This window comes from Mesitornis unicolor, unplaced genomic scaffold (assembly GCF_000695765.1).
Source record: "Mesitornis unicolor isolate BGI_N332 unplaced genomic scaffold, ASM69576v1 Scaffold53460, whole genome shotgun sequence".
Classification (NCBI taxonomy): Eukaryota; Metazoa; Chordata; class Aves; order Mesitornithiformes; family Mesitornithidae; genus Mesitornis; species Mesitornis unicolor.
The window spans coordinates 1-27,460 of NW_010158679.1; the positions used below are offsets into that span (position 1 = coordinate 1).

The 27,460-nt window shown below is 39.1% G+C and overlaps 1 protein-coding gene across 1 annotated transcript; it reads left to right on the top strand.

The window, feature by feature from the left end:
- Window positions 1-1,530: 1,530 nt before the first annotated feature.
- On the top strand, window positions 1,531-22,651 carry MANBA (mannosidase, beta A, lysosomal; the record flags this gene model as incomplete). The annotated part of the gene is made up of 10 exons (XM_010184169.1): window positions 1,531-1,698; window positions 2,787-2,904; window positions 5,745-5,831; window positions 6,411-6,578; window positions 9,047-9,265; window positions 10,555-10,719; window positions 12,448-12,592; window positions 17,953-18,095; window positions 19,898-20,155; window positions 22,427-22,651. Coding segments are annotated over 10 exons (1,696 nt in total), but the record flags the coding sequence as incomplete, so codon positions are not given.
- Between the last annotated feature and the right edge of the window lie 4,809 nt (window positions 22,652-27,460).

The window sequence follows — 27,460 nt, forward strand, 5'->3', positions numbered from 1 at the left end:
TGACCACGACTCTCTGGCTTCTTTCCTTCATTTAATAATTGTCCAGTTAAATAAGAAGCACTAAAGAGGTAAAAAAAAAAGCAGCAGTTATTTTGTCATCTTTGCCACTAGAAATAATTTTCTGTCTATCTCTGATTTTTGATAAACTGAAAGTTTGAAAAACAGAGTCCCACAGTGGGATTACTAATTTCTCATTTGAACTTCAGCCTTGTCTGGTGTGTGAAATAAAGAATTACATTTTATCTTAAAGATAGGTGTATCAGTTGCACTTAACTAGGTTAATTTTAGCCTGATTTACTGGCAAATACTTGTCTCAACTATAGCTTGTGGCAGAGAGAGAACAGGCTGTACTCTCCAAGCTGACCTTTTGAAAAGGTATAGCAAATAGTTGTCTGAGGAAGGAGTGGTTGCTATTTTAGGGTTAGTCTAGAAAAAATGAGGTTCCTGCCATCCTGACCCAAACCTGTTGCTTGGTGTGAGTTTGTCTGAAATTTACTATTAGCTTTCCTTCACGTTATTTAATTTCCCAATTATCTACCTATGACAATGAGCAACAGGTACCAGAAAGAAAAAGCATTTTCTTTCTGGCCTAGATAAATTGAACTGGAACAAGAATGCAGGAGAAAAAGATGACTAAGGCCTCCCTGAACAAGATATTTTCTGTAACACTGCAGCTGTGCAGGAGCCTAACACAGCAGCTGCTCTGTATCCCAGAAAATGTCCAGAATGATTGCTTGAGAACTTTTCTACTACCCACAGCAGGAAGGAGGAATGTTTTTTTTGTTTCAACATCTACAGTACACAATACCAGATATTAAGCTGAAAGAGCAGCTGTAAAAATTTGCCTTCTGCTTTAGGTGTGCTTTTATCTGGAATGACCTTTAATACTTTACACAGAGTTAGTGGTTATTTAGCTGAACTGGTATGAAATGTTATTGCTGAACATGCTGTTCAAACACAGCTGCGATGGCCAGAGGGCCCTTCGCTTCCATTTGTGTTTACATGCATATATCTCTTTTTAATTGCTACACCTATTAAAAAGGTATCCTTTCAGAGCAGCACAAGAAGAAGATTTTGCCTTTACTGGATGTACTTGAAACTAGACATTCAGGCTCAAGACTTAGAGCTGAGCTGCTGCAGTCTTCTTCTGTAAGAAGAAAATTGCAGATTAAATGGTGTGGCTGACCTAATGCAACCGCTGTATTCCTCTCGCTGGTCCTCAGCTGGACTTTTGACTGAATTCTGCAGCAAGCAAACATGCACCTGTCTCTTACACGTATGTACGTGTGCATGCTTCTTTGTATATGCTTTCTCTTTCTTTCTTGATCTCGTAGTAACTTTAAAAAATGAGCAGGTTTATCAGAAAGATTCTTTTTAGCCCTGTTACAGTGCTTTAATCAGGCAGGAATTCAGAGGTGAGACTATGTCTTTGACTCCTTGACAAAGTCTAAGCTGTTAGTGTTCAGTTGAATCACTTTTGTAATGGTTTTCTTTTTTTTTTTAATTCTTTTTGTCTGCTTTAAATCTAAGCTTCATGTCTTCACAGGCCTATTTTCGGACAGTAGAACTTGTTCAGGAGCCTATTCCTGGCTCGCCAGGTCTGAGTTTCTACTTCAGAATCAATGGCCGACCCATTTTCATCAAGGGCTCGAACTGGATTCCAGCAGATTCTTTCCAGGACAGAGTGACCTATGACACGTAAGCCACATTTGATGTTCTCTAAGGAGAAAGATGTTTTCTTCCTCCCAATTCTCGGTCTGCCCTCTATCAAAGGGTGGCATTAGCGAGTGGCACTCCTTTCAAGGTAGGACAGAAATCATTGTGGGTTGGAAGCCTCAGAATGAGGGCTGAATAAACACTGATAGACTTGAGTGATGTTCAAGGCATGTAAGTGCGATAACCGATGCGAAGGTAGTTGTTTGCTGCCTACAGGTTACTCGTCTTTCAAGTATATTTGGGGATGAACTTCATGCTGCCTGATCCTATTGCCTGGGACATGTTCATTGGTAGTCAGAGGAAGTGCACTTCAGCTATGTCCTAGCCCATCTTGTGCAGGGAGACATAAGTGCATAGTAGCCTCTCTCTCCCTTTTTCCCCCGCTCTGGTCCAGGCTTCTTAGATTTCAGTGACACAGCACCCCAATGATGCAGGTGGGATGGGGGCCACGCTGTACTTTGACTAAGCTTTGCTGTGGGTAGTTGTGGAACTAGGACAACAGGCCACACTGTTTCACATGCAATTTAGAGGCTGCCAGCATGATTAAAGAAAATTTAATGGAGCTTGAATCCCTTAAAATGAAATTCAGAGTCTCAGTCTTTCTCCTCCCCCTCTCACCCCCACTTCTCACTATGCATTGTGGAACTCAAAAAAAGAATATAGATTTCTAAATGTGTTTAAAAGAGGATTTGAATTCAAGTGATTGATATTTAAAGCAAGTAATATCTAAGGAGAAAAGAACAACCTGATTAGTAAAATGCAGGATTTCTAAATCTGGTCCTGCCAGCACTTCTGTTAAGGCATTTACTTGCATGTGTCACTCCATCTATTTCATAAGTGTTAACAAGACCAAGTAACTTCTGTACAAAACCTTGATTTTTTTTAGAGCTTTGTTCAGACATGCAGGGTTAGAAGGTATCAAAATAGTCTGGTTTCCATCAGAGTTTGTCTTTGATTGCCTGCTAATGATGAATGTTTGGAGGTGTTGGGTTTTTTTGGTATAACCTTAGAAACGCCTAAGTGATACAATTTCACAAAACTTTCATGAATCTTCTTTTTGTATTTGACAGATTATGGCTACTTTTGAAGTCCACAGCAGATGCTAACATGAATGCACTTCGGGTTTGGGGAGGAGGAGTATATGAACAAGATGAATTTTACGATATTTGCGATGAAATAGGAATAATGGTAAAAACAGTAAACACAGTACACTTATTTAAAAATGGCCAAGGAATTTTAAATAAAAATCCACTCTAAATGAACAAAATAGTTGATATATAAGTTCAAGTCATCTTTTTGAACGACATGGTAAAGTACCAACCTGAGAAGTCAGATCAACCTCATTTACTTTATTTCTTTTTAATGTGAATGGTTTCTGATTACTGAGGCTGATTATTGAAACTGGAAGTGGTATTTTGGAGGCTTTATTAAAACTGCAGCTTGTGTTTTCTCTTGTAACTCAGGCTAAAACTCTGTTCCTTACTGGTCCCTACTTCCCTTCCCAGCCCAGAATCTCCCCTTCATCTCCCCTTCCTCTCCCCTTCCTCTTCTTCCCACTGTCTTTTTTTTGTTCCACTCTCTTTCTCACACTTCCCAAAATCAGAGCAACAAGTCTGTGGCTTTATGCCTTCTAGTTCTTTTCAGACAGAACTCCCATCCTTATATACTACGCCTCTCTCCCAGTTCTACGTTTTCTACTCTCTTGGGAAAGAATTAGAAAAAATGAACAGCTGAGGGATTGGTACTAGTGATGAAACTTAATCAGTTTCTTTCAGAAGGAGAAATTCGCATTGTAATGATGAGTGCAATAGAAGAACTTTTGTGGACTGTAGGCATCAACAGGGACTTGCAACACCTGAATAGTTGTGAAACGGGTAGTGCATGGGAGGGGGGTTATTCACAAGGTTGATTAATATTTTTTCCACAGCAGCCAGACTGTGGGGCCCTGTGGCTGTGTTTAAGGCTTACTCATGTGAGAGTAGCCCTGCTGAAGGATCTGAGTGCTTGAGTATATGCCCCAGATTGAAAGCAAAGGCCTTGCCATCTGACCTCAATGCGGATTTACGGCCTGCTGTATTTGAGTTTTATGCTTTCAGCCACCTCTGAGTTCTTGAAACACCAAGGAAGGTAGTCATGCTTTTCTCTGCTGTGGAAATGGATTATAGTTCTTTTAAAAGTATTTCCTCCTTTATAGCACTAGCTGAAAAGGTTTGAGGGGTTTTTTTGGTTCAAACCTTTTAAACAAAAATATTTCACTTGACCTGAAGGGTAGAAGTATGGAAGGCCTTATCCAAAGGGCCATTTTGAACAAGCTGTAATTGAGTATAAATATAGCTATAAGGGGAGCACCTGCTGCAAACACTGATAATCCTAGATGAGTACCTTTGATTATATGAGCTTGGAGGCACATGTTAATAAATTTAGATGAAATAGTGACTAGGTGAGTGAAGGCCAAGTTGCACCTGGTATTAAAATCCCAAGAAATGTGTTTGGCCTTACTCTACAGCATAAATAGCAGGGAAACAGAATTGATACCTTGCTGCCTTCTGCTGTGTTAGCTTGAAAAAATAAAATGTGATATCTATTTTAGTAATCTGAATGAGTGCCCTGATTTTCAGGGCTTCTGAGCACTTCGAGTTCTTTCATTTTTGACACTAGGCACCTAAGTAGGCCACTTAGATCTGTGCCTGTACGGTGCTCAATGCAAGATTTAGATCTTATTTAACAGCCAAAATAGCAAGTGGATGCAGACCCTTATTCTGAAGGGAGTGGTGCTGGAGGCTTTTGGTTTTGTTTCTTCTGATGGTCTTGCAAAGGCTTAAAAGTACATTAGAGTCAAACTGTGCTGAAGGAAAAACAGTGATAGCTCACTGAGGGAAATAGCAAGAGAAAGTTTTTTTTAAATAGAGAGTTTTGACTCTACACAGACACTGAAGGATTCGGAGGGATCCTTCAGCAATAGCTTTGCTTTTTTTGTACAGAGCTAGAAGTGTACAATTACTTATGGATCTGTTACCTCCCACTGTCCTGTTCCCTATCTTCAGTTTTCTTGGGGATCGTATGCTGAAAAGGGTAATGGAAAAGCTTGTTCTCACTGCAAGGAAAATGCAGTTGTATGAGGACCTGGACTGGCACTCTCTGTTGTTTATGTAGTATGGTGTTCAGACTAGTGTAGTCTCCTACAGACTCCTTTCGGTTAATATGCTCCTTTAAGAGGTCTTTCCATTAGCATTTGAGATTGACTATCAGGAGTCTCAAAGCTACAGCACTCTATAAAAATGGAACACGTAAAACAAGGAATCTTACTCATTTCATTGGCCTCCTTCTTTCCCCTTTTTTTGTAATATGTCTCCCTCAAAGTACAAATACAGAGTTAGTTGTTGAATTGAAAGGCTTGCTGTTCTCTAGTGAAATCTACTTGATCTTTCTTGGAAGAGAAAGATCACTGTGTTGTTAGAGGATCTAGTTTGCCTCTGCCCCTCTTACTGGGTAAGATTTGCTCTTTTTAAGATTGGTTTGCACATTTGGTGTGGAAGTGTTTTGTTAACAAGTACACTTGGACATCTCTTAAGTGTACTTGATACCACATCAGAAAAATTACTGTCTCTTTTTCACGTGCAAGGTAGTAAATACAAACTTGTTCAGCTGGAGATTGCCAACGTTCACATTTGAGCGGTGCATGGGTTCTAATTATTCCACTGAAACTTACTGAACTTGATCTACCAAGCAATATTGCACTTATCAGTGAAAGCTCTCAAGATCTGATTCCTAAGGATAAATATTTTGTAACTCTGATGCTGAGGAAAGCCACAGTGGAATATGCACATACTGAACCCAATGGAGTTTGTGATTGTTTTGGTGGTGCTTTCCAAGAATAACAAATAGAACATTTCAGTTTAATTCTTTTTGGGATAAATAACTCCTGTCTGAATGAAGGATTGCATATCCAAATAACTCTTTATTTTTTCAAGTATGTAAAATGATTTGCTAACGGATTTTTTTTTTCTCTTCTTTCCTTTTCCCTGTAGATTTGGCAAGATTTCATGTTTGCATGTGCACTATATCCAACTGACCAGAATTATTTAGAATCCGTAAGAGCAGAAGTATCTCATCAGGTATTTTGTCCATGTGTCAAAGCTCTGTTTCCCTTTACCTGTTTTTGATTGACTGACTGTATAAGTTGGCTTTCCAAAAATGCATCTTTGGAAGTGTTTGTTAGTGTACCTTTATGTAGCAAACACAAAACATAACCTTGCTAAATCCTCTGTAATGTACTTGCAGGAGTAGGAAGTCAAGCAGAGGTACAGGCCTTCCTCATGCCCAAACTGCCCTCTTAAGGATGTTTAAGAGCATTCACTGAGAGTGAGCTCTAATGACTACAATATGCCTTAGCACAGAATTTACCCTTCATATTTGTCTGTGTAGATGAAGATGGAGGTGCACGTGTACGTATGGTGGATATATGTCAGCATGTTAAAAGTTTGCCCCTATGTAAGTGTATATTACAAAAGTTTGAGCCAGGAGGAGAGCTGATGAAGTAGTGAACAATGTGGATAAAACCAGATATTGTAGGCTCAGCATATGTAATATGCATCTGGACTTGTAATTCAAGTAGTAATAAAGTGATTTTTTTCTTTTTTGTTTTTAAGAGAAGTCATTTTGCTTGGCTTCTGAAACTGTAAGTTGTGTTTCAGGTAAAGCGTTTAAAATCCCATCCATCAATTATTCTGTGGAGTGGTAACAATGAAAATGAAGCAGCAATTGCAAGCAACTGGTTCTCCATACCTTATACTGACAGAGAAGTCTACATCAAAGACTACATCATGCTTTATGTGCAGAACATCCGAGAAGTAGTTCTTGCTGTAAGTGATCTCAAGAAACTGTAGGGGGATATGACTTGACAAAAGGTTTTAACTTGGGGGTTCATTTTGCCTTTTTTTTTCTCATTTTAAATTCTTTTGGGAAATGAAAACCAGCACATTATTGAGGAATTTCACTTTCCATGTTTGTGTAAACAACCCCCTAAACTCAAGGGTTATCCTCAAAGTAAGACAAACAAAAAATTACATCTTTAACACTTTGTAATATGTAAAGGAAGGCCTGAAAATGTGGTGGATATTGCTTCTTTTCTCCTTCCTATTTTTAATACCTCCACAAATGCCTTCACTTCCAGTGGACAAAAATCAACTTGTCCATTAATTAATCCATCTAGATGATCAGGTTTCCTTTATTCTGATTTTGTTGAAGGACACTGTAAGAAGGATTTAACAGCCCTCTGCCCTTTTAATATGCAGTTGAAGAAATTCCTAGGCTTGTATCAGAAATAACGTGGCCAGCAGGAGTAGGGTAGTGATCCTTCCCGTTTTTGAAAAACAGACTAGTGGTATTTTACAGTACATGAAGGCAAAATATTTTGAGGTAAGACTTAAACTGTGAACATGCAGACCAGAAGCACCTGGAATCTGTAATGAAGTCTACTGTGATTTGGCACTACCTGTTTTGCACAGCATTTGTAGTTTGTTTTCTCCTCCTGGAAGTATCACAGTTCTTCATTAGTGAAATTGATTTAAAAGTCCAAAGTTGATTTTGTATATCTTTATAGGGATTAACAGTGTTTGAATCACAGGTAAATATTTTAAACTCTTTTGTTAGCTAAGTGACAAAATGTTGCATGAGTTTTGTCCAGTTAGAACTTCCTTCTTCAACAAGAGTGTGAGTTTTTGTTAACCTAAAAATACCAGTGGCCTTTTCCTACCCAGTTATCTCTTGTATAGTATGATCTTATTGACTTCAGGGTATGATAAATTTAGTCTAATCTCTGTCCTTTTCAGTATGAGATACTTTTCATGTTGTGAGGCTCATGACCTGAAGTTTCCTGGCATTGTCAGAGTAGTTGTACTCTGAGAATTTAAAATACCTTTCTAGTGAAAAAGTTGAGATACAAGGAAACAATACAAATTAGGCCAGGTTTGAAAAAACATCCTGAAAAGGATCCCACTCTTGAGGGCAGTTACACATTCTAAATGGTAATAGTGTCTTATACTCTTCCTTGACACCTTGATTCTAGATTTCTGTATTTCAGTTAAGTTTTTTGGAACTTAGCTGCCTGTAAAGGTATGCTGTGGTGTTTTGTGATTAGCTGCAGGAGTTGGATGGCCAGTGCCTGTGCAGCAAAGTGAAGTGTTCTGGCTTTATACTGTTTTTTAGTTACAGTTCACTTGTGCAGTGTTGCTGTCCAGGATGTACCATCTTTTATTTTAACGCCATAGAATAACTATTTTGAGCACCAGAAGGAACCATACAGTGAAATAATTCCAGGTCCTGTGCAATACGAACCAGCTGAGGAAACCTGTAACTACTAGCAGTACTGGACTGTATAACCTAAAAAGAGTTCTAAGTTTGAGCTAAAGACTTCAGAGAACCCAGGATGTGCTGTAGTAAATTGTTTCAGTTAATTATTAATTACTCATGGCAGAAAAAAAAAAAAAAGAAAAAAATATGAGGGAAGGGGACTATTTCTTAAAATGAAGCACATGTCTAAGTGCTTTGCTGTATTGGAGCCAATTGCTGTAACTTGTGACTGGTAACTAACTCGGGCCTCTGTCTTTCTACACGTAGGGTGCTAAATGAATTATACCTGCAAAAGGATTTCTTCAGCACTTTGTAGGGTACTGCTAAAAGATTTAGTATACTAAATCTACTGAGGCTATAAATAAAGGCAGCTCTGAACAATTTGCAATGTAACCCTTCTTATAGTCTCATCTAGCTTAACATGCAGAACCAGCCAAAATGCCAATAACCTGCAATGCTACCATGCAATCATTAGTAGCAGAAAAGTTTGGCTTTGTTAGGTCTAAATTTAGGTGACTACTTAATCAAAAAGGAGAAAATTATGGCCTTGTTCCTGCAAAAACACTGCAAAAGTAATGATTTTCCATAAAGAAGTCACAGTACTCAAATATTAATGTTCCTTGAGTTTATTTTTCACGAGGCACGCTTTAAATAGCTTTCATTAAGAATTTAGAGCACATAAAGATAGAAATTCTCTTGATGTGAGGAGAGAATCCCTTAGAACAGCAGAGCAAGCAATATCATACCCAGCTGTCCTCCAAGAACATAAATACTTGCTAATGAAACACATAAAGATGATGAATGTCAGGACACAAAGGGGATTGTTTCCTAGGCGGAGACTCAGAAATTTGGAAAAGGCATGTTCTCCCGCTCCACCCACACCCTTTTCAAAATGTGGTCTATGTGTTCAGATGATAAAAGCCAATCACCTTGTGAGGGGGTTGTGGTTTTGTTTTGTTTTGTTTTGTTTAAATCCCAGGAAGATAAGAGTCGTCCTTTTATTGCATCCAGTCCCACAAATGGCTTGGAGTCAGTTAGAGAAGGCTGGCTCTCTCAGGATCCTTATGATACCCACTACGGTGACACTCACTTTTATGACTACAGCAATGACTGCTGGAACTGGACAATGTATCCTAAAACTCGTTTTGCTTCAGAATATGGATTTCAATCTTGGCCTTCCTTCAGTACAATCGAAAAGGTAAGGCTGGGCTTCCACACTGTGCTGTCCCCTCTGCTCTCATTTTGTGAGGGCAATGAGTCTCTTCCCAACAAACTACAGCATCCGAACTGTAGTTGGGGTAATACATAGTTAGGTGTGGTATGGCATAGGTGGAATAGAGCTGTGTGCTGGTATGACTGTTTCCCTCTTCAGTGTTCAATGTATTTACCTTGATGTTGCAAGAGGAATCAAGCTTAGATGAGGGACAGTTATGAGATTATTAATTTTAATATTAATTCTCTTTTATATGTAGCTTAGTAATGATCGCCTAACATCTGTTTTCTTTTGCTTTATCTAAGGATATATGTTCATTTAGAAGCAGAAGAAACATTATTAAATGCTGAATTATGCTGAATTTTGGAATTTATTGATTTTTATAATTTTTACCCTTTTTAAATTCACATAATTTGTTTCTTTGTATATTGCATATAAAAGGATTTATTTTTGTCTCCTGTTAAATTTAGATATTGTATATTCTGTCTTACTTATCTGGTTGGGGCAGAGATATATCATGCTGTTTGTCCATTTGTTCAGAGAGAGATGAATATCCTGTTGATACTCATGCATGCAGCTGAAAGGAGTTCAGAATGTTCCTTTCAATTTGCTGGGCAAAGTATATTATCTGAGACATAACCAGTGCATTCATCCATATTAATAACAATGAAAATTATTCAATCCAGTTTAAAAAGGAACAAACTAAAATAAAAAGATTTTATAGAGATTGTAATTACAATGAAAGCTTGACTATAATAACTGTATGAGCTATGCTGCATTGTTATCCTAAGTTGAAAAAAAACAGTGTTTCATGATCATTTGTTTTCAGAGGCAGGTTTTGAAAATACACACATTATTAGGATTTATAGCTCTACTAACTTCTGTAACGTATGCCTAAATGTGTTTGACTGGAGTACGTTCTCTCATCTTAATCTAGGATGCTTCCGATTTACTGTGAACGCAAGCAAAACTCTTCCCTTGGCCAGACTGAATGATAGGACAAATAAGTTAAATGCTGTTGAGCTAAAATTTGCTCTTCTGGGTTTAACAGCAATGCCTATTTTCATTTATTTGTACAAGGAGTATGAGCAAAGGGTGTAATTGATTCAAAAATCCTTGCATGACTACATGAGGCACTATAGAAATATACTATCAATTTTAAAGGTTTTGGATGATGTCAGCAGGATGGAATGGATCTTGTTTCCTGAATATCCTGTCAGTCATGCACATTTTGCCTTTTCATTCTGATCTCTTATTTTTATGTTTTCTAAAAGGTTTCCTCTGCTGAGGACTGGTCCTACACAAGCAATTTTTCTCTTCATCGACAACACCATGAAAATGGCAATGATCAGATGCTTCAGCAGATTGGGCTTCACTTCAAGCTTCCCCAGAGCACAGATCCCATAAAGAAGTTTAAAGATATTATTTACCTCACCCAGGTAACAGTGATGTCTTCAATACAAGTAGCTGTCAATATTTGTGCCATTAGATGCTGTCAGTGGTTAAAGATGGGCCTATTCTGTAGGAAATGTGCACTGAAGTATTGTAGAGTCCAGTTGAATTTGGAACTAGTTTGTGTCTCATTTATTGGAGAGAAACTCCAATGTTCATTGCAGAAGGGCTGGAACACTTCTCTGGGAATTTCACAGAAACTGGCTCAGCTGGGAGAAATTTTGGCCATATGGTGATGTTGGTCCCCATTCCCAGCTGGGCCCACTCATGAAGGTGGCTGGGTATGCAGCGATGCGCTGGCCTTCCTTGGTACGGATTGTGCCTAGCACTACACTGTCACTCCCTGTTCCTGGGTGGGTGTGTTCTGCTCTTCAGGTGGCCTCCGTAGGCTCACCGCTTCGATTTTTGCCACAGGCAACACATGAGCTTGTGAAACAAGATTGTTTTTAGAGAATGCAGTTCTCTGTGAATGAGATGATTAGTAGCTTTTATTTTGTTACAGATTCAGATATTGGTATTTTAGAGAATCTGTCTTGGTTTTTTTTCAAAGCAGTAGGTTGCATTTTGCTCTTCAGCTGCAGTAGTTTACCTCATGCTTGTTTCTTTCTTTATGATTTCCACATGAGTTTTAAATTATGTTAAGTAACTTTTTTATGCCATTAGGTAAGTTTAAAGTGCTGTTATTTTTTGTTGTGTTCCAGGAATTTCAGAAATGCTCTTACGGGAATAACTGCACATTCACTAAGTTTTTAATGTTTGAAAGATGCTGTAAGCAAGTTTTATATAAAAACAGAACAGCTGAAGAATTTTAGGCACTGATGACAAGAGAATGGATATATATGATGCTATGAAATTGAAAATGGAGATTAAAACCTGCACAGTGAGATCCTGACTCAAGAAGCTGTAAGAGTTTCTGTAGGGTTAAATCTATCAGGGCCTTATAAACAGGTTAAACAATTTAAAAATGCCAAAAAAAGGATAGCCAAAAAGGATAAAGAGAGAAAACTTGGCTCTAGTGGTTAACTAAAAGTATTATCTTTGCCTTTTGAGCTGTCTTAAGGAATAACTAGTTCTTTTATTTTGAGGTTTTCTTTTAATACCACCCAAACGTAGTAATATAGTTTGTGAAGAAAATAACAGACTCTTTGGCTTCTGTTGAGAACTTGGCCAATGAAAAATTCTGAAAATAGTTTTTAAAAGCCAAGGTGGGGAAGGAGAGCAGAAGTGGGAGTGCAAGTGAAAAACAGTAGCTCTTTTGGTGCACAATTTTAAATGTATACTGGAGATGTGTGTTGTATGTTCAGAGTATAGGGATGTGGACATCACGGTAGTGTATACTGGAGGTAGTGCAGCATAATGTCATTTTGCAACTCTTGGTTTTTTTAATTTACATTAATTTTTTAATTAGTTTTTTCCTTTTAAAGGCCTGGTTGCCTGATGATCTTCACTGGATGGAAGGCAGGAAGTAGCCCCTCCACAGTTTCTCTAAAGATACTGCTTGTAAAGCTGTGGGAGTGGCTAGGAATGGATCTCTTTCGAGCAGGGGCCCACTTTACTGCATGTGTATACTCTTGAAGGCTCAAGTTTAAAGTTATGTGCTGTTGCTGTGAAATTTGTGTTGTATGTTAATATACACAGACATGCTTTGAAAGTAAAGTAAAATACAAAATACAGTACACAAAAAATAACTTTTTTTATTATGTTTGTTGACCAAGGTGATGCAGGCCCAGTGTATAAAGACAGAAACTGAATTCTATCGCTTCAGTCAAAGTGAAATTATCAAGGGAGAAGGACACACAATGGGAGCTCTGTACTGGCAACTCAATGACATTTGGCAGGCACCTTCATGGGCTTCCTTGGGTAAGTTTTGTGACAGTCTGGTAAAAAGCACCGTGAGCCTTGGGTTTTTTTCCTCATCTGGAAGTATCAGCATAAGAAGTAAGGCTTTGCTGTCTCTCTTGGGCAACTTTGCCAACTTTGAACATGTTGCTCTCCATACCTTAGAAATGTTTTCCAGGAAAGTGTTTTTCAGGATCATCCTAATAGTCGGTGGAATTAGAAGAGTGTAAAGAACAAAGCAATTATTTTTCTGTGGAAGTTGTGCTGTTTAAGTTCCAATTTAGCAGCCATCAACTCTTACCATTGCTTTAGCAAGGTTTAGTTTAGAGAAGTTAAAATTGTATGTAACTGCTAATTTGTAAAAGTAATTTTTTTCCTTTAAGCAGTATTCTCATTTCTCCCAAGGAAATAATATCACTGAAGCCAAACAAAGCTACCTATTAGGAAGCAGTGATGGTTAAAATTGAGGGCACAACTCCCTTGGGAGGTGAACTTTCAACTACCCTTGTGTTTCTTATGTAGAGCTGGTTCTTCCTGGAACTGTGTATCATCCAGATTTTTCCAGAGAAATTTTGTAATTTTTGCAAGTTTACTTCTTTTAAAATTAGAAAGAACAATTCTTTTAGAATTGGAGACTTCTAAGAAATTCTGTTTCCAAAGGCACCTGTCCTAGAAATCCCTGATTATATAGATGGGCTCAGCTGTACAAATGCCCATGTGTACCCAGCCACCCTGGGTGAGTATGGACAGAGAGGGAGCCAGTGAGAGGATAAGGAGCACCCATGTATAATTATACTTTCCATAATCTCAACAAATTTGGTTGATTTTGTTTCCCCCGCCTCCCATGGTAAAATGACCAAAACCTCTCCCTTCAGTAGGCAATAGTCAACTGTCAAAAAATTATAGAACTGGCATCCTGTTCTGAGCAGGATGGGTTTTAGTATGTAAAGAACAAGCATCTAGATTTCTTCCATGGTCAGCTGGGAGGGAGATGTACTCTCCAGAGTGTGATTCATTGTGTCCTTAGCTGTCTAATAAGCGGGATGAATTATCTTCTCCATGCTGAATTGGCTTTTCATAGAACTTCATGTGACACCTCTCACCCAGCACAGCTTCTGAGAAGCTCTTTACAGGAGAGGATGACTAGCTGATATTTGGTGTCTGACTTAGTGTCAAGTGAGGTGAATCACTCTTTGTGACTAAATTATTCTGCTAATATGCTATTTAGGCACATGATATCTCCTTATCTATTATATTTTTTCCCTTTTAGAACACAAAAATGGAGTAATCAGGCACATAAAGAGATAAGTCATTAGGCAGTGAGAAGTAAGAGAGAAATATGTGGTGTGAGGGAAGTGGCTGTGTTTCATGTTCTGAACATTTTGCCTAGAAGTCATTTCGAAATGGAGATGCTGTTCTATGGCAGCTGTATAGGACTTGGGTAGTTTCTCTTTCAGTTTCAGTGACTTCTCACATAATCTGTTTTTGAGATTTTTTTCTTTATTTAAGAATTTAATGTGTGAAGAAATACGAGTTCACTAGAAAAAGCTAAGAGTTAGTGTCAAGTTCTTGAACTGTCCTTACAACAAAATGCCATTTGGCGTTGCTTTAAAAAAAATATTAGCTGACCCCATCTTCCCCATCTTCCCCTGGGAGATGTTTGTCCCTCTCCCCTTTTTTAATTTTGTTTTCCTTTATTCATCCAAGCAAAGTAAACTGCAACCAACAAGGGAAAACAAGCCAGTAGAAGAAACAGGTTATTTAATTTAAATGTTAAGGCAGTGGTCCAACTATAATGCTCATCTTTCTGGACTTTCTAGACTTGTATTAGGAAATGGAATATCCTAATGTTAATTTTTATGGTTTTAGCAATGGCTGATGTTCTTAGGCATTAAGTGTCTCAAGAGAAAAAGATGCTTGGGAAAATGTCTCTCTTTAAAGACAGGTGTATTGATAAATGAAGTAATTGTGAAGACCATAAATGTCTTTTTAAGTACAGAGCTGATGTCATTGTAGAAGTTATATGAAATACTTGAATTATTCATATGTTGTTGAAGTTAGTTTACAGAAAAGAAGCTCAGCAGAGAAACAGCTGTCCCTTTGTTTTGTTCTGTTCCCTCAGTGGAATGAGGAAAGGTTTAATATTCAATTAGGCAGTGTGGTAGAGGGATTTTTGAAATGCTAATGGATGAAATTATGCAAAAGTTCAGAGAAATTAGTTTTATTTGCACTTCAAAAACACGTTTCTGCATCTTGTTAGATGGCAGAGTAGTATCACCAATGAGCGCTTGTTATTTAAATCTGTTATCTCATAGAGAGCCATGGAGGGGCTTATACAATTTCCCATACAAAGCAGAAGTGTTTCCTCATGAAATGAGGGGGGAAGAGAATAGCAAATGTTTCTCCTTTTAACTTACCTTTAAGATGTTTGCTTGGGATTGAATGAAAACGCAGCACAGCATTCCTGTCATAGTACTTCTGCCTCCAGTTCATGAGATTCCCTTGAACAGGTAACTGGCTTGTGTTGCAGGCTCAATTTTTAGAGCCCACGGTGACCTGAAACCACAGGCTGTTACGGAGAGTAATAGATCTGAATTCATGGGACTGAGGTGAGGAAAGAACTAGCAACATGTTTCTCAGGTTGTATTTAATTATGTGAAATGATTAATTTAAAGTCCGTTCCCGGGAGAACTGTTTGTTCTCACTCCTGCTATCAGAGTAGATGGCTTCAGGGAACAGTCAGACAAAAGGGTACTGGGGTCTCATTTCAAACCTAATTTTAGTTTCACATTCTGAAATTTGATACCACAGAGAGTGCAGACCCTGTGTTATTATCAGGAAAGAATTGGGAAACTTGGATTTCTTTAAGAATTCATTTAAATGTCAGAGGAGGAGGAGAGAACTTCCCCAGGGCTGTTTGAAATAACTTGACTGTTGCCTTTGGACATGCATGTCTGTAACTTAGCTACCTGATCTACAGGTTTCTTAAATCAATTTCTAGGGGCAGTGGTAGTATTTTATATGCAACTTGCCTATTTTTAAATCAAGATTTGTGGCTCTGGTCTTAAGGAAGTCAAGACAACAGAAGAGCTGAAGAGTGTGGCTTTTTTTAAAATCGGTGATCTTTAGTTCTCTGTGCTGTCTGAAGTTACTTTGACAATCGTATTACCAAACCTTGTTGCTGGAAAAGTTATCTTTGGGAGACCCTTCCTGTGTGAAGCTACTCCAGCAGTTGAGCTTTTTTCTTCAGAATGGCTCTAGGCTTTTGGGTAAGGGAAATATCAGCCTTGAAAAGCTGATCTGAGGTAAGCAGACTAGTGATGTTTGCAAACATCCCAAAACAATAGCTGTAGTAATTGAACCCTAGAATGAGTTTTAAAATTATATGAACTTTTAACTGTGTGGTTTCTTTGCTTTTGTTGGTTGGATTTTTTCTTTGTTTGTTTTTCCCTGCAGAAGTGGAATGCCAAGTTTAGTCTGAGTTGTTTTCTCCACTGTACAGGTTTCTTGAGGATCTCTATCTGCTGCCTAGGTAGCAAACCTCTCTCCCTCCAGTAACCACTGCAGAGTGGTTACCTAATCCGGTTGGAAATCAAGGCACAGCAGAAACTGAGGGTAGGACTCATTCAAAGAGAAGTGGGATTTTATATTACACGAAGTAACAGAAACTGCTCTACTTCAATTGCATTATTTGTTTTCATATTTAAGACAGTTGAAGCCTAGGTTTTCATCATGTGAGTTAAGCTGAGGAAAAAATTCAAGTCTGCAGGCACTGAAACCTCAGCCCATGCTGGGTAACTTGTCTGAGCTCCTGGTGGGCTCTGTCTGAGGTCTGCAGTGACCAACTTCTATTGCACTGACAATTGAAATTCCTGAGTCTTGTGGCAGTCCTGGGGGCTGCAGGGAGTTCAGCCTCTCCCAAAGCCTGAGGTGAGGTGCAGTGCCCATTTCTCATACAAGGCCCATTGCTTTTATTTTTTAGATTAAATACTGCCTCACAGTTTGCTCTGTTTCAGGTAATCCATTCCCTATCCAAATCTCTCATCTTCTCAAGTTTCATGGCCCTGAAAAGTTATTTGTTAGCCCTCTCTGTTTTTGGCAGAATTGTCCTTTAGACCACCAACGTTTTCTGCCAGGAATTGTCCTTGGAGTGCAAGAACATGGCTTCATTCATATGCTGAGCAGCACCAATATACAGAGTATGTTCATCAGTTTATCAACAGTCTGTCTGTTTTGAAGAAACTCGGCAGTCTCTCCTGAAGTTTTCTTGCAGGCTTCATCTCTTTGGTTCGCTTCAGTGCTATTAACTTGAATGCTGGTAGTGTTTCTTTGGCAACAGTCTGATGTCATAGCACAGTTGAATCTTATATGGGTTTTCCAGTCAGATACGGGTTTTTCTTGTCCTTCAATGTAGCTGTTTGCGAGCTTGCTGAAAACAAGGTGATGTGCAAGGTGCTAAGCTGTAACTAATACACTTTGGTCTCTACAAAGTTCATTCATGTCTATGTGGAGTGCAGGCAGAGCATGTTCAGGCCTGCCTGTGAAAGCCACAAACACACCCTTTAAAGACTACATTACTCTGAATGAAGTCCTTAGTTATTAAATGTTTGACAGTGCTAAGAGCTTTGTACAAGCACCAAAACACAGAGAGGTAATTAGTTACAACAAAAACCTATTACTGGAGATATTTTTCAGCATCCCTGAATTTTTCATTAGAGAGACAAAATTAACTGATTCTCTTATGTCTATGTCATATATATCAAGTCCCATAAAGTAAGTGTTGTCTCTAGATCTTGGCAAATTCATTTTGCCCAATTCATAGTTGTCTTTGGTGTGAGAACTTGTGGTTTTTTTTGTCTTCATTTCTATTGATGTTCCTCTAAGGAAGAACTGAAAGTGGAGGACTGATACAGACGAAGAGAGCTCTTTATATAAGCACACTCTGTTGTCTCTTTACAGTAGTGGTAGCTTGTGGCAATGCTGCCAATGGCAGTGTGTTTGTCTGGATTCTCAACAACCTAGATGCTCCAGCTGCTTGCTTAATTTGTGTATGCTGTGTCACTTTTGTAAATGTCACTTGTGTTTAAGGCTTTCTTTAACTGAATAACAACATAGCAATGATAGGACTAGGACTTACAAAATGTGACCTTTTGGTGAAGCTCAAAAAAAGAAGCTTGAAAGAGCATCAAATCCCTTCCAGCGCAGATCCTTGCCTGGAAAAACAAACAAACAAACAAGAGTAACTCCAGTCTTTCTCTGCAACTGACAGAGGTGAAAAAAGGTGGAGGACATTGTATTGCTGTAACAGGATCAGGAGGGGATTGTATGCCAAGGCAATCTTGGATTAAATCTGAATCTTTCTTCCTTCTAACCCTTTTCAGAGTATGGTGGCAAGTGGAAACTGCTCCACTATTTTGCCCAGAATTTCTTTGCACCACTGCTGCCTATGGCCTATGAAGAAAAAGGTGTGTTGTACATTTATGGTGTCTCAGATCTTCATGTGGACCACAAGCTGACTTTAAGGGTAAGTGACACCTCTCTCACCACTCTTATGTCACTCCCGCAAAAATGTAAGAAGCTGAAACGAGCAAATCTTTGTATAGTCAAGATTCAGTAAGTCCATGTTCAAACACAATGAGGTACAATTCTTGTCTTTAATCTTCTTAGAGGCAACGCTATCCTTTATTATGGTAGCGTGTACTGCTTCACAGAACAAGGGATTAATGGCCTTATAGCCTGTAGGCATAGGCTTGAAATCTTGAAGGGATTGATGGTTAAATAGAACAAAGTGTGAAAAATGGTACCTCACTACTTAAAAAAACTGTTCCCTGGGTCACTAGAACTAGATTAACTGACTTAGTGGCAGGACAAAAGGCTTGCACCATTGCTTGCCAGTACTCAAACTACACCGCTTTGAGAAAAAGAACTAGATTATTTTCTGAAATATCAACAGAACATCCAAGTGTACTTTAATTGCAAGGTCACCTATGCAATGTCACCTATTCACAGTTGATGCCTTAACTGTTTTCTTACAATGCTATAGAAATTGATAGGATTTCTCAGGCAGTATTGAGCTGCTGAGTTGTTCTGTAGAACACAGTCTTGCTTTTCAATTTATGTTTTGTTGCAGTTAATCATATGGCAGCTAGACCTCAAATGAATTTGAGGGCCATGTTGCACTACAAAATACAATTCCTGATGTAAAGGGCATCCTATGTGAAAAGACTGGGAAGGATGGAAAAATAGACCTAGGCACCTGGAATGACTCAGTAGTAATTTCAGAACTATGAATGCATCAGTTCCTAGTTCACTGCTCTGTCTGGTGGGCTGCCATGAGTTTTCAGATTCATAAGGTTATATATATATAGATAGTAATACGCAGTATAGAAAATAGTTACAATTTCTCAATAGTCGGTTCTTAGAGTAGGACTGCCCTTAATGAAATAGTTTATTTCTGGTCTGAGTTATTCTAACAGGCTTAAATTCAGATTTTCTGATAACGTCACAGAAAGATTGGCAGTTGGGTAGCTTCAGTGAATACTGTATTTTGCAAGAAAATTTGGAACTTTCTTAAAACTTCTGAAAGGACTTAAGATATGTTCCTTCTGCGGACCTCTGTTAAGGTCAAATATAGCCTAAACTGTATGAAGACATGGAATGCAGTAATTCTCATTAAGTGCCTATCTTCTAAATTACGCTTTTTTTGGGAAAAAAAAACCAAACACAAAACAAAAAAAAACAAAACCAAAACCCAACCAAAACCACCACAACAACATAAGGATGCATTCATAATACATGTGTTATCTCTGGGAATGTATATTTTACTGTATTAATAGGACTTCCATAAGCCCTTTTAAGATATTGCAGCCTGCTTCTGTTTAACGGTGATTGTGCAGAAGTTCTAGATTATGCAGTTGGGTTACATCAGATAACAATGAACAATCTCAAGAAAATCCTTTGTTTGACTTCTTTTAATCAGGGAGGGGAGGAAAAAGAGTCAACAAGTTAGTCACTTGCTAATTCCATTTCCCAGCACTCCCTTGGCAGGAACTGACAGTCCTCTCCTCTCAAGGAGCCTGGAGAAAACAAAAAGCCTTGAAGATTAAGAACAAGAGATCCAGACTGTTTGAAATGGACTTCTTGTTAGGTTTATATAATCTGATTATTATGCTATATTGATTGTTTAACTCTTTGTGGAGTTTCTTGTTAGGTGGAAATCAGCTGGCACTCTCAGGAGAACATCTCTTGCAATGAGCAATCTGAAACCTAGATGTAACAGATGTAACTTTTCTTCTAAGCTTTGTGCTCTCTCAACATGCTTGACAGGTTGTTGTACACGCCTGGAGCTCTTTGGAGCCAGTATGCACCCTTGCCAAAGACAGTGTGACTGTTAAAGCACAAAGTGCTGTCCCCATCTACAAGGAGTCCATAGATGACTTGCTGGAAAGATGCAGAAATTGTACCAGGAAAAGCTGCATTATTACTTTCCATCTTGTGGGAGAAGGTGGACTCCAGAGTCCAACGAACCATCACTTCCTTTCATCACTGAAGGATGCTGTAGGATTAGAAAAGACCCAGCTTAGTGTAAGCATCAGTCATGCTAAATTACTGTATTTGGTTTTGCTAATCTTACTGTTTTGAGTTGCTTGCCTGCTATGCAGTGTCTGACTCCACTGAATGTTCTTTCTCCTTAGCTGTTCCAATTCTAGCTTCCATGCTGGGGTCAAAATCAGATATTTTTTTTTATTGTCGCTATATGCATATCTAAATAACACTGCATAGCTAAATAACACTGGTGGTTTGGTGGTTTTTGTTTGGTTTGGGCTTTTGTGGGTTTTATTTGGATTTTTGTTTTGTTTTGTTTTAAATAATGAAGTCTCCATTTCATTTTTTTAACTCTTTCACCTGACTGCTGCAGCATTGCTCCTTTCATTCTTTCTGTCCCTAGATAGCAGATAGCATTACAGCAAGTGTTTTGGCTTGCAGACAGTACTATATGTTAGTGCTCAGTGGTGCTAGCTCAGTTGAGCGGAGCAGTATTTCCTCTTGAAGTGCTCAGACTCTGGGATCAATGTACCGTTGCTAACGTGAAATATTGCATTCTCCTTTCCCCCTTCTGCAAACCTCTACCCTCCAGCTAAGGGTTCTGATTTGCATAGTAGTGATAATTTCTTAATGTCTGGCAAGTGTGTCAGTCTTGTGAACAGGCATAGAAATCACTGTCATTTAGTCCATTTGCTGCTTTTCCCTAGATTTTTTCCAGTCCTAGGAAGCATGCTCTATATAGAGAGAGCAAACATGCTCTGTGTGTGTGTGTACATGCACATTTTGTTAAGCCTCACTTCTTAGCATGTAAACCTTATTACAAAATACTTCATCAGCACATTGGCAGGATGGGGACCTATGTGTTCTCACATTTGGCTTTTAAACTGCAGCTTTGCTTTTTAGAGCTAAACTAAACAAGAGGGGAATAGAGGTCTTTAATCTCTTTGAATCTGGACCAGCATAATTGCTTTACAGAAAGAAAATGGGCCAGATTTTCCCCTCTTATCTCTTTCATGGCAGCATGGTCTGCCTCCTGAGTATACAAAGGAAAGAAATCAGCCTGTTTTTATTTTTTTCAGCTGGTGGCACAATCTGGAGTCTGAGTCATGCTGGCTTTTTTTGTGGATGACATCATTAGTAATAAAAGCTCTGCAACTGGAGCATCATTGGGAAATGACACTCCTCTTTCCAATGGCTGTGTTTTCTCTGCAGTACTAATAAGGATAGCTAGCAAGGATAAATGCAAAGTGGTTATTTTAAGAAAGTATGCAGCTGTGATTTAAAATCTATTCTGTTTTGTGAGAAGATGATGCTTCTATACATAGTAACTAATAAATTAACTAGACTTTCAAATACAGTGCTAATCCAAATGCTTCTCTTCGTAGCATTGCTTTAAAAGAACAGGAAGACTTTAGTGTTTCTTCAGAAAACACAAAATGTTAAAAACCCCCCACCACACAAACAAAAAAAAGTCCTTTATTCTTAAAAATGAATAGTGTTGTCTTTCTTGTAAAGGGGATGTGTTTTCTGCACGTAACATAATTTGTCTGCATTTTATATATAGTTCATTGGTATTTGAAAATGTTGTAGAATACTTCATGATGGTGAATTGGGAGTGCTGAATGAAAATGCATCCTTGTTGTGCTTTTAAGCCTCTCTGAGATTAACTATTGATAGAACTTAATATAAAACACTGTACCTTGTCCTGATATTTCACAACACAGCTGCCTTCTAAGTGTAATGGGGGGACTCCATTGCCATGTTCCATTAAGATGAGGTGACCACCTGTGTTACTGTGATTTTTTCCATCTTTTGCTTCTGTGCATTTCTGTTACCAAATGTAACTGCAAAGGCCAACTGCTTCAGTAGCTGTGAACTTACAGGTTGAGAAAATTGTGGTTGTGAAAGGACAGATCTCTTCCACTACAGTAAGTATAGGATACCAGTACTAGGTACAAGTCAGGTTACCATTTATTCAACTGTTTTCATGAGGAGATGGTAAAGTTGTAACACTCCATGGCATTTTTACACGATCTGTAATATTTTGTAGGGAGGCTACATTTTGCATTTTGTTACTACCGTTTGCAGTTTTTACATGATTCTTGCATATGAATCCTGTTGGTTTTACCTTTAGTTCCAGAAAAGATTTCCAGAGAAGAATAGTAATTTTGATCAAGCGTGGTTGTTCAGTCTGTTTTGCTGACACACAGGCCTTTCCCAGTTTGGATGTAACAAGGTTCTTTTTTAACATGCATCTTTTCATCTGTTTATCTATCTATCTATTTATTTATTTGTTTATTTCTCTTCCAGGCCTCTGTATCCCAACAAGATGACATTTATATATTTGTTCTTCAGACCGCTGCAATTGCTCCTTTTGTTTCCCTGGATGTAGGGAGTATAAAAGGCAGATTTAGTGATAATGGTTTCCTCATGACTGAAAAGACGAAAGTGGTTGTGTTTTATCCTTGGGAATCTACGAGTGTTGAAGAATTGGAAAAGGCACTAACCTTGACCTCTCTGGTGGATGTTGTCTGAGGATACTTCATTTCCTTCTAGATAAGGAGTGAAACAGGAAGAGGAAAAAAAAGCAGAAGTATATAACTACAGTTAAAATGATGTACAATTTCTGCTGATTGGAGAATATACTGTCTGTTCCTGTTATGTGAATTTTAACTGCTGGTTCATTGTAAAGGTACCAGCAGCAAAGTTTGCATATAATATATGTGGTGCATTGAAAGTAAGGCTTTCTCAGGTAATGGAAAAAATCTATCCCATGTATAAAATGGGAGGGGTGAGTCGGTCCAAGAAAGCTAGCCTGAGTTCTCCAAGTTACATGAGATGAATTACTGGGTTGTGAATTCATCCTAACTAAGAGGCCAGACTATGACTGTAAAAATCCATATTTTTTCCAGTTTCACTATGCCGTGAGTGGAAATTCATGTTAGGATAACAGCAAGGTATGCTGGGGGCAAGGAGGAAGGGCAGGAAGTGAGACTGGAATCATGTCCACAGGTATGCCCCTGTTTGGAGTGGTTTGATCTATCTACACCCAAATCGGGAGAGCACTAGTCCTGTCACTTCAGATCTATGGCTGTCACTCCACAACGTGTCCTGTCAGTCTCCTTGCAAGGTAGGCTTCCAAATAGACATGAAACATGGGCTGTCTAGTCAGTCATCAGGCAGATCTGTTCCCCTTCTGAAAGGGGAATTGAGTATGAGATATGTTTTCTTCTTCTCATGCCACATTGAGCAATGGCCTTGAGAGCTCTGCATCTAGCTTTGTCTCTTCCCAAAGTGCTACAGGTGCAGTCACAAACCATTTGCTGCTTTTTTTTTTGTGTGTGTGTGTTACCTTTAAAATATGAGCATCAACAAAGGAAAACCTCAACATCTTAATTTTGCTTTTTTGTGTGTGGGTTCCCCATAGGAGACACTGTTAACTCATTATTAGATCTGGTGGCACACTGAACTCCTTAGTCCATACAAAGTAATGGTACTTCACCTTCTGTTCTATTTCTGAGTAAGTTGTTTTTCAAATGTTTAGGTTTCTCATGGAAATGTCATCTCACTTTGGTATTTGATAGAAAGAAAATAAGCTTGCTTCAGCATGGGGGGCTGCTGTAGCCTGTGGAGCTGAAAGCCTGAGGGTTTGGCTGTCAGGAAATCCAGGCCACTGAGCCGTGCAGAGCGCAGGTTGCTAAACATTGGGTTTGTCTCTCAGATGTGGTTTGAAATGCAGCTGGGATCTTGCTGAGGTTCCATAAGGATCGTCCCACAGTCCAAGCAAATATTAATTTTCTTGCAAAGCACTAAGCAGAATCAGCAGTAGAAAGTCTTTGAACAAGCTCTGCTGGTGAAGTCCATCTTCATAGTAAAAGCAGTATGTGGGTGATGCTGGGGGTCTGGAGCACATGTGGGGAGAGTGGCTACATGTCCTGTTGGTCAGTGAGAGAGCTTGGAACTGGAGGTTGTTTTCTTGCAGATATCACAGTTTTCATGGGCAAAGGGATGAGCATACTGACAGGTGCTCACCAATCTTTAGTGCTTTTTAAATTGGGCATTAACAAAAACTGACATGCTCCTGAGCAAGTGGAAAAACAAAGATGAGGGGATATGATAAATGGAAGTTGCTTACAAATGCTTTATTTGGCCACCAAAACAACTAACTGCAATAAAAATATGTATGTGCACATGTCAATGTTTATAGGTTATATAAAATAAATAGGGAAAGTGATAGTCATGAATAAAACTTAACAGAAAATGCAGGCATTGATAAAGGAATTTAGAGTTATCTGAGAGGCATCCTGGGCCAACAATACAAGAAAAAGCCTTCAGTTTTTTCAGTGTTCTGGAATCAAAGTGGAATCAAAGCAGCAACAGAGTCAATAAAAGGTAAGGATGAAAACAGGTGGAGAAAATATGTAATAAATACGGTTAATAAATATTGCTGCAGTGTATTAGGAAAAGGGCAGGTTGGTTGATGTCTTTCTCTTACATTGATGTAGAAATGTCTCTTCCAGCAACATCTAGATAGAATTTCAAAATGGCACAAAATACAACTTTGACAGAATTACTTGTACTGAAGACCATCAAGAGGACTTTCTGAAGGTTGATGATACTTGCTCTTAGTGCACCTCAGAAAATAAGTGAAGCTTCAGAGATGTAGAGGAGAGCTTTTTGGATTGCTAGAAGCCATAAACCATGAATTTGGGTAACTGGGTTTAGCCTGTCATGAATTTTAGGCAAAATCATGAAAGAAATGATGTGGTGCATGATCAGTAATTGATGATGTGGCCAGATGACTAACGCCTATCAGCACTGTTAATACAGAAGTGCATTCTTTTTTTTTTTTTGCTATTGCTTTCTTCCGTTACCAGATTGACATAAAAAGGTTCAGACAATTTTTAAATTCTTGTTATTTTTGAAGGTCAAAAGCTCCCTAAAGAGTGAGTCCATTCTTTCTCCCTGGAAAGCTTTAATTCAGCACTAGGTGTTGTAATGAAAGATTGGCTATTGCTTAAGCCAAATCCTTGAGCTCAAAACAGAATATAATTGGGTTGGGGCGTTCACTTCCATTATTGTCTTGATATCCTTAATATGTTCTTTTGGTTTCCTGGTGTTGTAGCAGGTATTTATATATATTTATATATATTGCAATGTTTTGTTCAAGGCATTACTGGATTTGCTTGTGGTGTTGGCCTTTGCTTGCTTACGGGCTTCCTCTGGGCTATTGTCCACAAATGGCAAAAGCAGCAGAGTTCTCCTCAGCAGGAGCCGTGACAAATGCCGTTCCAGAACAGAACTTGAGAGCTGGTTTTGGAAGAAAGCTGTATGGCATTGGCTAACTCATTGGCCTAAAACTGGTCTCTGGCAGAGATTTGGCTCTGAGCCCATTTGGGACCTGCAAGGCCATTTTCAGCTTTAAAGGCACCTCTTTGTTGGTACTTTCTGGCACACAAGGAAGACTTATTTTGTTCCAGTTTACTGGAGCGCTTCCTTAGAAGCTTTTCCAAGTTGTTCTACATCTTTCCTAGGAAAGAAGTTTGTGAATGGATCTAAAGTTCCTCTCTAAGTGTTCATAGCTCTTTGTCAGTCTTTGTTTACCTGCTGTTTGCATACGCTGGGGCCTGGACAATTTTTCTGCCTTAGAGGCACATCTTTCTTCAGTACTTATACTTCTGTTTGTTAGTCCCATTTTGGTTTTGGAGATGTGTAGCAGAGACCACTTCAGTGACCTGTAGCAGTGTCAGACGTGGAGGAACAGGCCAGTGAGTATTATTCTCAGTAAAGGGCAGTTGGATTTTTAGCTTACAAGCATCCTTGATGTTGTCAGAATCAGAGTTTTCTTTCTCACCTTCCGAGGGGTAAGTTGAGTCATCCAGGAACTTGCAGTTTGAATTTTTAAGGACGTGTTCTAGTCAAGGAATTGGGTTTACATAGCTCTGCTTTCCAGTCAGATGAAAGCCCTAATTTAGTTTAGGGCTGAAAAAACAAAACTCAAATGAAAAATACAGAATCTTAAAGTTACTTGGTTTTGTCCCTGCCAACATTGAGGAAAGGTCATCTTACTCTAGGAAGTGCGTGGTAGTTTTTTTACTTTGTGGCTGGCTGGGGACCTGGTTGACTCTGAGAGGAATGGCTGTGGTGGAAGGGACCCTTGCGTATTAGAACCATTGGCCTGTGAATTGCGTCAGGCTCTATGGCCCAGTGAGGAACTGGGTAACCCACAACAGGAGCTCTAAATAAGAATGAGTGTGGTCTGGCAAGCTGGTGGCCTGGTGGGGAAGCATGCTTTTGTCAGATACAAGACTAGAAAGTTTCAATCCTTCTTCATGGTGGTGAAAAATCAAAACCTTTAATGGTGGCTCTGATACCTCTGTGCAAACATTGTGATTGCCAGGCCTTTGCCAGCATTGCAGCTTATCTCTCTTCTTATGCTGTAGCAGTCATCCTTTGCCTGTTGTAAATAAACTAGATGACAGATGAACTCTGGCATGCTGGCCCTGTGATTCTGTCCTACCACCTAGCATGTGCTATACCAGGATTTGAGCTTCAGCTCACTTCCTCAACAACTGTAAAGGAGACATGGTGTGAGCCAGCCAGGAGGTGGTTTCCTGTGAAAGAAAGAGTGGAAAGCTTATCTCTTGTTCACCATGTTGCTCCATGGTACTGGTAGGATGGTAGGAAGCTGTAGTTGGGTTGCCCAGCCTTATCACTGGTGAGCAGCTGAGGACAGCAGAGGAGCTTCCAAGAAGCAGGCCTGGTGTTTAGGACAGTGCCGTGGTTTGTGTATCTAGCCATCTGCTACCCATCTGGAAGTGCTCTGGCCACAGCTTTTGGTTTGTACTATAGCCAAATGTAGAGTTTCTTGCTTGGGATGCAGAAGACAAAAATAAGTTGAGGTGATTGCACAGCTGAAAGAGGAGGCATTAGTCATGCTCATGTCTTCCTGGGAAACATCACTGTATTCACTAGCCCAAAGGGCATGATACTACTCTGTACTTGTGTACCTGAGTGTGCGCGTGTGCTGACTCAGCTGGGATGTTGGCAAGTGCTGCTGCCGACCACAGGTCAACTGATGTTAAGTCAGTCACAAGTGTTTTCCCTTATAGTGTGTAATGAAGCCCACTGATCTGCCAGTGCTCTTCTGTATTGGGAGACTGGCAAGGGTAAACATGTAGCTGAAAAGATTCTGTAGTAGTTGCTTTTAAATGAGTCCATGGGGAAACCTCTACAGGCTTTGAATAATGAACACACTACAGCCTACCTCTAAGCAGGGCATCAGACTGCTTCGTAACCCCAAATACAGAAAAGCAACTCACAGAATCACAGAACGTTAGGGAT